The 14,926-nt window shown below is 41.9% G+C and overlaps 1 protein-coding gene across 5 annotated transcripts in view; it reads right to left on the minus strand.

Moving 5' to 3' along the window:
• Window positions 1-14,926, minus strand: part of DLC1 (DLC1 Rho GTPase activating protein) — a 296,053-nt gene that overhangs the window by 229,430 nt on the left and 51,697 nt on the right. For 4 of the 5 annotated variants that reach the window (XM_060278815.1, XM_035114152.2, XM_035114153.2 and 1 more), the window contains exons 3-4: window positions 11,372-11,515; window positions 7,173-7,334 (exon numbers count right to left, since the gene is read on the minus strand). In XM_060278815.1, the coding sequence (XP_060134798.1) occupies window positions 7,173-7,334; window positions 11,372-11,515 (306 nt within the window). The remainder of the gene's footprint in view (window positions 1-7,172; window positions 7,335-11,371; window positions 11,516-14,926) is intronic. The other variant, XM_060278816.1, reaches the window with a different exon arrangement.

Here is a 14,926-nt window from a genome sequence, read left to right on the forward strand (position 1 = left end):
CTTCACTATAAGACATTCTGAAAGGTAAACGAATATATCAGTAAAATAACTAAATAAAGACTGGCCTGGTTTGCATTATAAAATCCGCTGAACATTTGTTTGGCCAAACTGTTGGTGTTTTATGTGCTACCAAGCCTTAAATAACTGGGGACCCAGTTATCTGAAAGAGAAACACTTCCCATATCACCCTGCGCATGCACTGAGATCTGCAAGATAGTCTTTCTTGTCATTCCACTGCCAGGGAAAACCTACAGTATGATAATAGAGAATATAGTCTTTTTTTTGGAGTTGTGGAATTCCCTTGTCCTTGAGATATTGCTGGTGCTGACATTATTTGGCTGTGTTGTTGTTGTTTTTTGGCACTACCTTTGCCCAGGCTTTTGTGGAGAGCTGATGAGACATTTCAGTTGTATATTAATGCTTGCCTGCTATATTATTGTGTTGTTATTGTGTGTATTTCATCTGATGTTTTAATTGTTGAGATCCATATTGATGTTTCAGATTTATAGCACAAAATTCACAGGAAATATTTGGGGCAAAAAAATATGTTGCAGAAAGCACCCTAATATTTGTTGGTGGAGAAAGATGACCATGCTTAATGCAATAAAAGTCTATTATGCATACATTCAAATCATGTATGCATCATAAATTATACACCATTTTTAAAGCTTTTTGCATTACGGTAGTGCAAAAACAAGCAAACAAACTCATATGTACACACACACACCAACAGTGGCAGCGATGTAATTGTCCACTGTAATTCTTCCCACTGAAATCAACTCAGCTTCATAGTGCTTAAAGGTATTTGATGTAGTCCAGCTGCAGTTAAGCACTATGAAGCTGAGTTAGCTTCATAATTGCGCAAAGATGCATTGCTTTGGAAGGCAAGTCAGTCTGAGAATATTTGAGTTTTCTTTTTCCTTGCAAAGGTTCTCTCCCTCAAAATGCCATGTGATTGCCTGAACTAGGGTAAAAGTCTCAGCAGTCAGCTATGAGTCTTGCAGTGCCCTCCTGCAGCAGGAACTCAGGGCTGATATAGCCTCCTGCATTCTGTCCCCATGGAAGCAATCTAAAGCACTGTTTTAAAATTGAAAGGATTCCTTCCCCATGTTTATGTCGAGCTTCTTCATCAAAACCTCAGTTGCTAGTTGAAGGAAATGGCATTGAGTTCTCTGATGCAGAGATCGGCGCCCTGGCGCGACGGATCCCTCCGGCGCGCCCCTGCCCCGTTTTCTGGTGCGGTGGGCGGGTGCAACGCACAGCGCAGCTGCCGCCTGGAGGGGCGGTGTCCTGCGCCATCCAGCCTGGCCGCCCCCTGTTGTGACGCCTCTGCACGCGGCGGAGGCAGCCCCAGGCCCGCGCGCCTGCAGAGAGCGGCCTGAACAGCTGAGAGGCGCGCCTAGGGCTGCACCCGGCGCGCCTCTCAGCGGGCGCAGCGGCGCCCCTGGTGGCCTGGCGCCCTGGTGCCCCGCGCCACTGGACCCGGGCCTAGAGACGGCCCTAGATCAGCGATAACAAACTTACCAAAGGTCCTAAATTTCCTAAATTTCTTAAAGATCTACATCTGTAAGAATGGGCTCCTCGAACAAGGCTGCTTGTTATTTTAAGAACACTGAGCCATGAATTGGGCAAATGCTACCAACAGATAGATATGGGAGGGTTGGAATATACAAATGCAATTATATATCCTTTGAATACAGAATGGTTCTTTATGTCATTAAATTAATACAGTCATACCTCGGTTTAAGTACGCCTCGGTTTCAGTATTTTCAGTCTAAGTACTCCACGGACCTGTCTGGAACCGATTAATCCACTTTCCATTACTTTCAATGGGAAAGTTTGCTTCAGGTTAAGTACGTTTCAGGTAAAGTACGGACTTCCGGAACCAATTGTGTTTGTGAACCGAGGTACCACTGTACAGAAAATGGGCAGCCCTTCACTTCCATTGCCAGTACTGTCTTCCCTCCCCCTCTCCACAGCTGTATACAAATCTCAGCCAATTTCCTTTGCAAAAGTCAAAGACAAGTATTTTGTGGTGGGCTTGGAGGAGTTCTGCTTGTTGCAACTCCCTATATACTCAGTTACAAGATTTTAAACGACAGATTGACTGTCACTTGGATATTTTACATTTTGCTGGATGCAGTAAACAGCTATGGAAGTTGCCCCCAGACGAGGGTGACATCAGTTTCTCCAGCAGACAGTGACATCTGGCATACTTAACTCCTTCCCCTTTCTCCTTGTTAGCTTAGTTTTCTTCATGTTTCTCATACTTACTGGGGGAAAGGACTGCTGACTGTTGTGTTTTCAGACTGATTTACATTCCTCTGTGGCTTACAATTGCCAAATGTATAGTTAAAAGTTTAGAAATCAGCATCTGTGTCAGAGGCTGGCATATAAAAGCCTGAACTGATGAAATCAATAACTTACAGATGACCCCAAAAGCACATTCCACACTAAACAGCCATGTTGTGGTGCGCCTCTTTTGCAGCCACAGTGAAATACCTCCTTAGCTTCCAGATACAGGCGAGATGCAGCACACCAGAATTACATTCACATATGAATGGGCCTTCACAGAGTGAATGCTTTCATTTTTTTTTGTCACCTCAGCCACAATGAAATCGATTCACACCCTCTGCTGTGATCTTAAACTGCTGTACATGCATGTATCCTCACTTCAACAAGAATGCACTGAACTATGAACAGAAAACAGATTACAGTGGTGCCTCGCTTAACGAATGCCCTGCTTAATGAATTTTCCGCTTAACGAAAGGATTTTTTGAGCGGAGCTTGCCTTGCTAGACGAATGCGTTTTACGAAAAATTCGTCTAGCGAATCACGGTTTCCCATAGGAATGCATTGAAATTCAATTAATTAAAAAAAAGTCAAAAAAATCCAGTGCATTCCTATGGGATTCGCTAGACGAATTTTTCGCTATAAGAAAAGACCCGTGGAACGAATTAATTTCGTCTAGCGAGGCACCACTGTAAATGTACTTAAAGTCACAAACACACAGCCTCTGTGCAAGTGGAACAGAAATTTGGTCTGTTAGTTGGGATATCAAGTCAAATTATCACCCAAGAGAATTTTGGGGACAACTCTCAGCACCTTTAACAAACTACTGTTCCCAGGATTCTTTGGTGGAATCCATGACTCAAAGTTGTATAATGGTGCTTTAAATGTTTGGTGAAGATGTGGCCCCTGTATGTGTCAACAAGGACCAGGTCTATCAGCTCCTCAGGAGGAGGAACACCCAGCCCAGAAACTGATTGTGGAACCTAGTGATGCAATACCTCTCAATTTTTCAATTTTTGATACTATCTGTTTTTGGCACACCTATAGGCACCTAATATTTACTCTGAATAAAATGATTTATACACAGAAGTTAAAGTAGTAAGATCAATCACTTTACCAAATCACTTTTTATTATCTTACTGCTTACCATGAGTTAACAGTGTATTATATTTATCCATTCCCTCATATAACTTGAGACTTTCCACTGTTTTCTATATAAAATTAATTGATAAATGCATTCCCCAACCCTTCTAAACAAAGGTCTCCCACTGGTCTCAAAATATTACAATAGCAGCTCACAAGAACAAAATAAAATATCTTAAGCGGGCAGATTATACGTAGTCCAACTTTCCAGAGTGAAAAGTATATAAAATAAAGCTCTCAGTAGCCATCTACCTTTATTTTATTATTGTTAAGATAGCAATGGACAATAAACTCCATTAAATAAGAGATGCTATTAAGAGATTTCCACGTTGTTGCTCTGCTTGATTTACCTGGTAGCGCATTGATGGACAACCCATTTTGATGAGCCTTTTCCGGCTCCCCTTTTGTTTCTTTTCATGATCTGAGCTGTCTGGCTCAACTTACTTTTGCATGGTATTAAATAAGACATGCCAGATTAGTGGTTTCAATAGTGGTGGAAAGAACATCCAATTGACTTAAACACAAACCAGATCATTTGGAACAAGTGTTTTTTGGCTGCTGGGATTCTAAATTGCAGATGAGTTTTGGCCCAAGTAGCCTAGGGATGGACTGAACCATGGATTTTGATACTAAAAAAGTGTGGGCGGGCTTGGACTTTCCATTAAGAAACTTGCTCAAACTTTCATCTCCATTCCTCATTCCTGGTTCTGCCAACAAATGACATGTTAGGATGTCAGCTTGAAAATATACGATGCAAAAATCATGCTGAAGCTAAATATGGGTCTGGCAGTGCCTGGATGGGAGACCATCTGGAATCCTTATGTATGTTTACATTCAGGTATAAAATCCATAATGGAAGAAAAGCAGAATATAAATGCAACAAATTAATTAATAATGAAACCCATGCTTGATATGACCTACAGGTACAACATCCTACTGGGCTTACAGCTGAACTAACTAGATCCTGTAAACCTGATTTACCCCCCCCCCCCGGGTTGGGTTTTGCTATGGGAGAAGCACATATTTCTGCTTAAAATTCACATTGAGCGTAATTTGGGACAGTTAGAACTCTGAATTCACTTCTGACTTGAAAACCGCAATAAACGCCGCTGAGTCTTATGACTTGATTAGTTTTTGACTTTCACTATCCAACAAACATCAGTGTCCTTACTCATTTCACCCAGGAAATACGAACCAATTTACCCTTAGCTGGGTACCTTAGTACATCACCGCTCCTAATGTTATTATTTTTAAAGCATTTTAATCCATTTTTATTGATCCTTGGCTGTCTTCAGAATTTGTACAAAATCTAACAACAACGAACAGATATGAAATACAGGTTGTCCAGTGAGATATACAGAACTATACATTCTGAGAAAGATTTCTCTTCCGGCAATCTTATTCCAAATATTCCAGTTAGAAACCACCCATGACAGGTAATAAAACACTTGGTAGAAAACTATAGCTTTTTTAAAAAAATGCTTTCCATACACAGAATTTGACTGAAATTAATCCACAGGTTTTGTGGTTCCCATAATCTTTAATGGTGGAAATTACTGAGATGCTAATTCCAAGAGTCCATCCCTAGCTCAGTGGCTGGGAGAGCATCTGCTTTGGATGCACCAAGTCCCAGGTGCAATCCCCAATATATCCAGTAGGGCTGGGGGAATCTAAATCCCTGCAGAGCAGCTGCCAGTCAGTTTAGACCAGGCACCCCCAAACTGCGGCCCTCCAGATGTTTTGGCCTACAACCCCCATGATCCCTAGCTAACAGGACCAGTGGTCTGGGAAGATGGGAATTGTAGTCCAAAACATCTGGAGGGCCGAAGTTTGGGGATGCCTGGTTTAGACAGTATTGGGCTAGAACAGGCATCCCCAAACTTCGGCCCTCCAGATGTTTTGGACTACAATTCCCATCTTCCCCAACCACTGGTCCAGTTAGCTAGGGATCATGGGAGTTGTAGGCCAAAACATCTGGAGGGCCGCAGTTTGGGGATGCCTGGGCTAGAATGACTAAAGATCTGACTCAGTATAAGGTACCTTCTTATATACCTTCTATCTATGTATGAATCCAAAGCCATTAATGCATGCATTCAAGTACAGTGGTACCTCGGCTTACGAATGCCTCAACATCCGAAGGTTTCAACTCCCGAAGTCCGCTAACCTGGAAGTATTTTCGCTGCGCGTGTGTTCTGCGCATGCGCAAAATGGACGCTTCGACTTCTGAAGGTTTTGCCTTCGTAAGTCGAGGTACCACTGTATAATCATGCATGATCCCCAGAGATCCTTACCCCTAAAATATCGTTTTACAAGGCAGGAAGTGGTATACCAGAATGGAAAAAAACAAGAAATCATTACATGGAGCATCTGTGAACATTTGAGTTCCTAGTCCAAAGGGGAGCCCCTTGTTCACCTCCGTCACACATTTTGCTGTGGCCTGTGTAACCCACTGGCACACAAAGCATAAAAACCACCTTGTTTTCTACTCAGTTCGACATGATAACATTCCACAACACATATCCTCCACAGCTGGCCCGCTGAAGCATGCAGTTTTGACAGCGTTGGGAAATGCTTCCAATGGATTTAAACAGAAACCAGACCATTTGGAACCAGCGCTCCTTGGCTGAACGAAGAGCAACACAACTGGTCAGATCCAACCCTATTGAATAATTTTGGATGAGTGACACTACACATCTGTGAACGCCACCAAGTCTTTTCCAAGAAGTTATTATCATTGCCCGCTATTCCTCTTGATGTCACACTGCTGCTCAGTTTCATTTCACCTAGGCCCGTGGTTCCCAACGTGGGGCACACACCCCATGGGGGGGGGAATTTGATTTGGGGGGGGAATTCAAGAATTAGTTATTAACAGTTAATGGACCTTTAAACTTCCTCCACATGAATAGGAGTTCACGTTTTGAATAATAAGAATTATATCTCACAGGTGGAGGGCATCAGGATTTTAGAGATGCTTAGGAAGGGCATGGCCAAAAAAAAAAAAAAAAGGTTGGGAACCACTGACCTAGGCAAAGAGCAGAAGAACTGCTCACACATTTCTGGCCCAGGGTCAGCAGCATGCTACTTGAGATCTCCCATCATATTTGATCTCCCCAAAACTGTGTGGCCTTCCAGATGTTGCAGGACTACAGCTCTCATTATCCCTGATCTCTGGCCATGTTGGCTGGGGTCATGGGAGCTGGAGATCAACAATATCTGGAGGGGCATAAGTTTCCTACCTCAGTCCTACAAGCAGCTCTCTCTGTGTGAGAGAGTTGCAGCAAGCAACTCGCACAGTACAGGCCATTCACATCACATGCAGTTTGACCTTAGGTCTGCCATGTGAATTGGCAGGCTAAATATTTTACTCCCTTACTAGGGAGGAGGACACCCACTGGGAGGATCTGCTGGCAGAACCACCTTCTCTGTCAGCAAGTTTCATGTTCCGGTCTTCTCTGGTCAGACACTGCAAGGAGCATCTCATGAAACGGAATCCTGCTTAAATGAGAAACTTGCCTTCCCATGAGCACCCCCCCCCAACTTAGAAGCACTCAATTTCAGCTTTCACCGGGAGCATCCCTGGAACTTATCCCCTGCAAAATAGCAAATGTGAATGAACCTTGTAAGATCTTGATGGCAATCCACATTCCAAAGGCAGCAGAGCTTGGCTACTTGTTCTTCTCCCAATTCTCCCCATACCAAAACCAATGCTACCATATCAGAATAATTTTAAGACTCACCCCAGCCTTTGGTTTAGCTCCAGAACCAGTCATTGGTGTGGAAAATGCTTGATCAGCAACATAGGGTGGCGGAAGAGGTGGAGGGGGTGGGGGTGGTACGTTTGTTTGCTGGTGGCTCAGTAGAGCAATGTCCACTCTAGAATCAGGATGCAATTCCAAATCCTTTTTAAAGAAAAGAAGGACAAATCTATTTAAGGGATGTGTATATTCCTTAGGTGGCTACCATTCTATTACCTACAGGAAATACATTAAATCACACATTGGTGTTGTTGTTTAAAAAGTTTGCAACTTTATCTACATTCCTATACATTCTTGTTCTACCCTGTTTCCCCGAAAATAAGACATACCCATAAAATAAGCCGTAGCAGGATTTCTAAGCATTTGCACAATAAAAGGCATACCCAGAAAATAAGCCATAGTGATAGGCTCAGTTCTGGAGGGCGCCAAGGAAGAGGCGAGGCTGGACGCGTAATTAAAAATAAGACGTCCCCTAAAAATAAGCCATAGTGTGTTTTCTTGAGGAAAAATAAATATAAGACAGTGTCTTATTTTCGGGAAAACACGGTAAGTAATAATGATGATCTAATCACTGCTGTTCCTTGACACTGTAATATATCTTGAGATCAAAGCTGCAACGCCCTAAAAATAAGTTTTTTAAAAAACCCCTTTGTTTACGAGCCAGGTTTTTTCAAAAGTCTGGCATGTTTTCTCCTTGTATTTCCTGTACACCTCAGATTATGTCCGCACCTTTTGTCTTTGGAAGCATCTGATACCTCCAGCACCATGCGGAAATTGTTATACAGCTGGAGTGACATCATCATTTGAACCATGTGCAGGTGAAACCTCTTGTGGTTTCTTAATTCTTACAATGTAAACAAAAACTGGGTAACATCCATGTCTAGTGATGGGGGAATCCGTCAATTTTAGTTTATCTCAATTTTTATTTTTTCCACTCTTAAGATCAGTTCCTCACATTTCTCCATCAGTTTGCTTAAAATAATAATAAAAAATCCCCTTATGAAAACCCAGCAGCATTTTAGTGCATATTTCTTCTAATTCCCCTAAAATTGCCTCTGTACGCACTTTTGCCTAACAGACATATTTTTGCAAAGCAGTTTTCCTATATAAAATGCATTTTGGGTACGTTGCTTTCACTAATAAATGCACACTTTACCTTATGCCCTTTTCTACAAGTTACTTGACTGGAGAACTGTATTGCAAAATTCAGAGAAGTGTGAATTTCAAAGGGTACCTGTGTTTCGGTTTGCATATTGTTTCAGAAGTTGTGAATCAGGTAGGTTCACTAATTAATGCAGACCAAATCAAATTTCCCTCCCACCCCTATGCATGTTTCATTGCTTCAAGCTCTTTGTAATATTTGCAGTAGGGCTGAGGAATGTGTGGACTCAAACTTCCACCAGCCCTGGATATCATGACCAATGGTCAGGGATGGGGGGAGTTGTAGTCCAATAACACCTGGAAGGCCACAGATTCCCCATCCTTGATTTACAGAGGAGGCCACAATTCAGTGTGTAGTTTTGCACAATGAATTCCTATGGAAAACAACTAAGCATAAACCACATACTGTAACTGTGTATTGGATTCTAGCCTAAGGCTATATATTATATGAATGGCGAAATATGAACACATTACATGTTACAATGTTACATGTATATTCATGTTTAAGGCTGCCATCTTTTCTACTGGTTCTGAAGAAAGATGGGTTACAGAGGTGACGTTTATAGATCATGAGCTGCCTTTATATAATTCAGTGGTTTGTTTGTTTGTTTTCAATTTCCCACATTCGAAGAATCCTTTCCACATCAAGCGGTCCACCAAAGGACCTTTGTATGTTGAAATGATTTCAGCATGAAGTTCCCGTAGCACAATGGCCAGGCCTATTGCTCAACATAAAGTGAGACTTCAATCGACAACCTACCTGATTCTTGCTTATGAGCACACATTAAGAGGAAGATCAATAGATCTAGGCAATATGTTTTTCAGCGAAGCTTGTCTATCACCTGTCTATTTTAAAGTTGTTGTTGTTGTTATATATTTTGTGCTTCGTATAGTGTAACTTTGTGTTGAGAACTGCCCTGAGACATATGGATATAGGGCAGTATACAAATTAATATTATAATAAATATAATATAATATAGTATAATATAGTATAGTATAATATAATAAATAACAATAATATTGCTACTGATATTCTTATTAAGGAGCCCCAGATAAGTCTGCTATATATGTAGCAGGAAATGGTAGAATAGATTATGCCACTTTGGACTGCAAATAAGGATTTCATGTTTATTTTTTGACTGTTTACCCATTTTGAAAAAAAGTGAGCAAAAAATCCTAGAACACGAGGAGGACAAGTTTTAGCCCAACCCGCTCCTTAGTTTTCTACTTGCAAGGAATTTTCTATCAATGACATCATTTTTATTTTTTTATTTTTTAAAAATGTGATTTCCACCTGCTGTCTGAAATGCCACAGAACATCTTTTGGCCATAGCTGCCAAGTTTTCCCTTTTCTCGCGAGGAAGCCTATTCAGCATAAGGGAATTTCCCTTTAAAAAAGGGAGAACTTGACAGCTATGCTTTTGGCTCTACCACCTTGTTCCCATCCCATAGCAATAGTACAGTAGTGGCTTAGCAAATCTCATTAATTCAGTTACCATACCACATGTCACTACTGTGATTTTTTTTAATAAAAAAAATCCAGCTTATTTCAGGGATAAACAAAATAAAGGGTAAAAATAACTTGCAGGTCAATCCCATACACATTTACTCAAAAGTCCCACCGAGTTCAATAAGGCTTACTCTTCGGTAAGTGGGCATAAAAGGTTAAGGTAAAGGACCCATGACAGTTATGTCCAGTTGTGGACGACTCTGGGGTTGCGGCGCACATCTCACTTTACAGGCCGAGGAAGCTGGCGTTTGTCCGCAGACAGTTTTTCTGGGTCATGTGGCCAGCATGACTAAGCCGCTTCTGGTGCAACGGAATACCGATCCCAGAGCAGCGCATAGAAACGCCCTTTACCTTCCCGCTGGAGTGGTACCTATTCATCCACTTGCACTTATTTGCGTGCTATCGAACTGATAGGTTGGCAGGAGCTGGGACAGAGCAACGGGAGCTTACCCTGTCATGGGGATTCGAACCGCCGACCTTCTGATTGGCAACCCAAGTGGCTCAGTGGTTTAGACCACAGCACCACCCGCGTCCCAAGTGGACATAGGTTTGCAATTTTAGTGAACGCACGACACAACACCATGTTTTCCATACCAGAATCACTGAAATGAAGGGGAGTTGTGCACAAAAGAGGATTTTGCCCCTAAAAGTGCTCTTTAACTGGTGTGTGTGTGTGTGTGTGTGTGTGTGTGTATTGCCAGAATAGTGCTTTACCTCATCCTTTCCAATATACTCCCATTGAAGAAAACAATCTAAAAAAGACAAACAATGCTTTGTTGTCAGAATATTATTTTAACCGAGGCAGAATTTGTAAGCAGCCCATAAATGCCTCCTTGCCTGGGGCGCTGGGTCTTACTGAAATGTGGACCCAATAAAAAACACAACATTTCAGCACTTTCTCTTGCAAATTCAGCACCCATTGCATCAGACCATTGTGCTGGCACGACTCTAACCCCAGTCTGATTGCCTTTTAAAAAAACCCACAGAGAAGCTTGGCAGGGGACAGGGGAGTCCAATATCTTTTGAATTTTGTACCCTTCACTTGCTTTGGTTTTAGTAGTTCCTATAACTCTCCCAGTGTGGAGAGAGTCCAAGAAGGAATAAATGGGTAGCTGGAGGCTAGGAAATGGAACATCACACACACACACACACACACACACACACACACACACACACACACACCTTTTATTTATTTTTTAAAAAAAGGAGAAATTACATGTGCTGAAACAGAAAGACCAAAGAGAGTAGGAAAAAGAGGGAGAGGCTGCACACACATTTATAATACATTTGAAGCACGTCCCCCTCCCAAGAATCCTGGGAACTGTTAAGGGTGCTGGGAATTATAGCTCTGTGAGGGATATGCTACAGTTCCCATGTTCTTGGCTGGCGGGGATGTGCTTTGCATGCACTTTAAGTGCATAGTGTGTACACATTCAGGGGAAGGGTGAGGAAGCAGCAGCAGAGGGAAATATGCAACTGGGATAAAAGATAAGTAAACAAGCAAGCTCACATGTATATGCCTCCGTGTGTGTGTCAGCATGTCGGAAGGCGAGGAAGCTGAACCGAGAGCGTTCTCAATATCCTGATCTAGCTGGTCCAGTTTGAGAACGAGTAGCACCATGGAGTCCAATCGCGAGTGATCTGCTCTCACTTCCTGGGGATTAGAACATGCAATTACAGAATCTGAAAGGGCACTTCTGGGAAAGAATAAAAAACTCTCTGTTCCCTAATTTAACAAAACAGCATTCAATAATAGGCAGCAAACACACATTTGCAGTTGGGGGGGGCGGTGCGGTGACGGGGGGGATGGGTGGAGGAAACCACAACACACTGTTTTCTCTCATCAATGGGTTGTTCATTGTGAAGGCTCGACTTACTGACTGAGAAGAATTTTACATGCATCTTAAATACCTTTCTGCTCAAAAACTGTGCAAACGGAAAAAAGCATTGTTTTAAGTGCTATTGGAATTGGAATGAGTGTCCCGAGTCCCCCTACCCCAGCAAAGGAAGGCACATGCCTGATAGTAATTCTTTGTTGTCCTCAGCTAGCTAATATGATACCTGGATTGAACCCTAACTGCTGGCACTGTGAACAAGCCAAGGGATGGTTCTCCCATATGTATTGGGAATGCCCAGAGGTAAGGGGATTTTGAAATAAAATCCTTAAGGTTATTAATGAAGCTTTTAAAGTGAAGTTACCTATAGACCAGTCTCATGACAATGTGTATACTAGGAAACGCGGCCATAGAGAAAGGTGACCAGCACACCTTCAAAGCAATGATACTAGCAGGAAAGGCAACAATAGCTTTAGGTTGGAAAGATAGAGAAAAATGGACAGTAGAGGTCTGGACTAATTATTTGTTTGAATATATTCAGTCAGACATTGTGGCAGTAACGTCACAGGAAATAACATGGAGGGCCAAGTCTACTAATATAAGGACCAGACGGAACCCCTATCTTCAATGGATAACAACTACTGGATCAGAAGACATTCAGTGGAAAGTAAAGACATTGTGCCTGTGACTGAGGACAACTGTTTAAACCCTTCCAATGGATTGTGGGTGGGGGAGGGGGTGGGAAGGAAAAGGAAAAATGGTACGGGAAATTAAAAATTGGAAGGAGAGAATATAATGTATGTAAAAATTCTCATACTTTAATAAAAATCTTTTTTTTAAAAAAAAGAAATTCTTTGTTGTCAAAAGTGCAAACTTACAGCCACTCCTAAGCATACACACACAGAAAGCAGGTGGTGGGGCCACTGTGAAAGGTGGTTGTGTGCCCTGTTTTACAGAAGACGGTTGTCTGTTTGAAGAACTCTCATAGGACAGTCTTCTGTTTGAATCAAGGGTGGCTCTGCTGTGGCGTAGGGTGAGACAGCCACCCCAGACAACAGATTTTGGGTATTCTTAAAGACGGAACGTTGCTAGCTATTTCTGTTTGTTACTGTTGTTATTTTTCCTTCTGGGAAGAGACACTTCTGAGGGTTGTTGTTGTTTTGCCCCAGGTGCCAAAGTAACTTTTCATCTTCATTTGGGCTGGGGGCAGGCACCACCTGCTGCTCTACCACAGGCAGAAAAATGTCCTGGGCTGGCCAGGATTTGAAGTTCTCCCTTTGAAGTTCTCCCTTCCATAAGATGGAAGACCAGGGTGTGGAGACCAGCCTATCTACTGCACCTAGGCAGCAGAAAGAGCAAGCTGACAAGTTACCTGGTCTGGTCCCTGTCTTCCCCATTATGATGAGGTGCATCTCTATACAACTTACAGTCATTATATACATACTGGACAGGCACCAAAACAAGAGGGTGCAGTCTTGCATCAAATTGAGAGCGAGAGCACAATGCCTCATCTTTAAAAGCTTGGCGGGTGGGGTGTGGAAACTTGTTGGGACATATTTGTTGCTTCCACCCAGTCCAGGATTTCTTGACCTGTTCTTAAAATTCTGCACCATGGCTCCTGAACCTTGTGTGTGCTGCATTGCTGCCAAGTTTTCCCTTTTCTCGCGAGGAAGCCTGTTCAGCATAAGGGAAAATCCCTTTAAAAAAGGGATAACTTGGCAGCTATGGTGTGCTGCTGAACCTCTAACAGTATTCACCTGAATAATGATTTCTTTCTTACTTAAAAGTAAGAGCCTCTATCTGCATGTTTTGGGGTGGGAGCCCGGACAATTTGATGTAAATCTTTCTCCTCATTTGCTTTCTTTTTGTGGTTGATGCATTTATTCTTTTTTGATTATGGTAACATTTCTGATTATGGATAACGTATAAAACTATCTGTGGATCAAATGACTTGGAAAAGGAAGCAGACTTTTATTCTAAATACTCATGAATAAAAACTGTTTTATGGATTTTTTGTTATAAAATTCTCTTTCCATTTCATGAACATTACAAATCAAGGGCAGTTATGCACTGATATTTTTGTAATGAAACGATGTAAAAATATTAGATAGATAGATAGATTGTATCTGCATGTGTGCTAATAAAAAAGAAACTTGCAATATGCCAACTCTCTCCACGTCTTGCAGCCAGCAATGCTCCAGACCCACAAATTTTCATTGCAGGATTTGTGTTACAACTGTACAATTTTACTGTAATACCAAATTCTATTTTCACCATGATAAATACAGGCCATATTGTTTGCTATGCTATATGCATTCCTGCATATAGAACAGGAAACCTCACAGGCTTTCCCTCACATATTTTTCTATACATTCCATGTCTAGAGGAAAAAGGAAGTATACTCCCTTGGAAGAAGCAAAGCATTCTACTCAAAACATTTTGGTCTTATACCAAATACTCAGGAATTCCATATAGAAGCCTTGTATTTCTACGTGTGTGTCGGGCATGCATGCCCAAATGCTGGTGAGGAACTGCCTTTCATGGTTGGAGCAGAGAGGCTAGATGAATTATCAGTTAATCTTGTGGCTTCTCTCAGCTCACATTGAGAAAGTGCTGCAGATCTTGGAGCTGGACCGCTGCACTGCACATTCCTCTCATGCATGCTTGCTCAGAAGTAAGTCTTGTGCTGACTTGACAAACACTGCCTCAGTCACAGTGAAGCTACACCATCCTTTGGAATTTGATTCCCAAAGCTTGCTCCCTCAAGACTGAGTCCCAGTCCTTCTGTTGATTGCCAAAGAACCTTCATAAGATGAACCAAATATCAAAACCCAGACTCAACTCGCAATGTACATTTTCAGGCGGCAACATGCACACACAGAAGGACACTTCTGCTTGTCCAAGGTTTCCAAAACATGTAGAGAAGAGCTTTCCACATGTACAGCTTTTCAGATAGCAAAAGGAATGTGTGCATTTTTGGGTAGACACTGTCTCCCCACCCCACAATGTGTTAATTGAATACATGTTGAATATCTGAAAATGGCTAATTATTGTTAGAATCAGGTGAGCTTTAAGGAAGCTTTATGGTGGGAAATTGTGCTCTAGTGCATGTTTAAGGACATGGTTCTTCCCCTCCCATTGAACATGTAAAAGTGCTTCTCATTGATTTATTGCAGGCGTTCCTTGCCCACTAGGCATGATGATGATGATAATAATAATAATAATTTATT

The sequence above is a fragment of the Zootoca vivipara genome, chromosome 9 (genome assembly GCF_963506605.1).
Source record: "Zootoca vivipara chromosome 9, rZooViv1.1, whole genome shotgun sequence".
Classification (NCBI taxonomy): domain Eukaryota; kingdom Metazoa; phylum Chordata; class Lepidosauria; order Squamata; family Lacertidae; genus Zootoca; species Zootoca vivipara.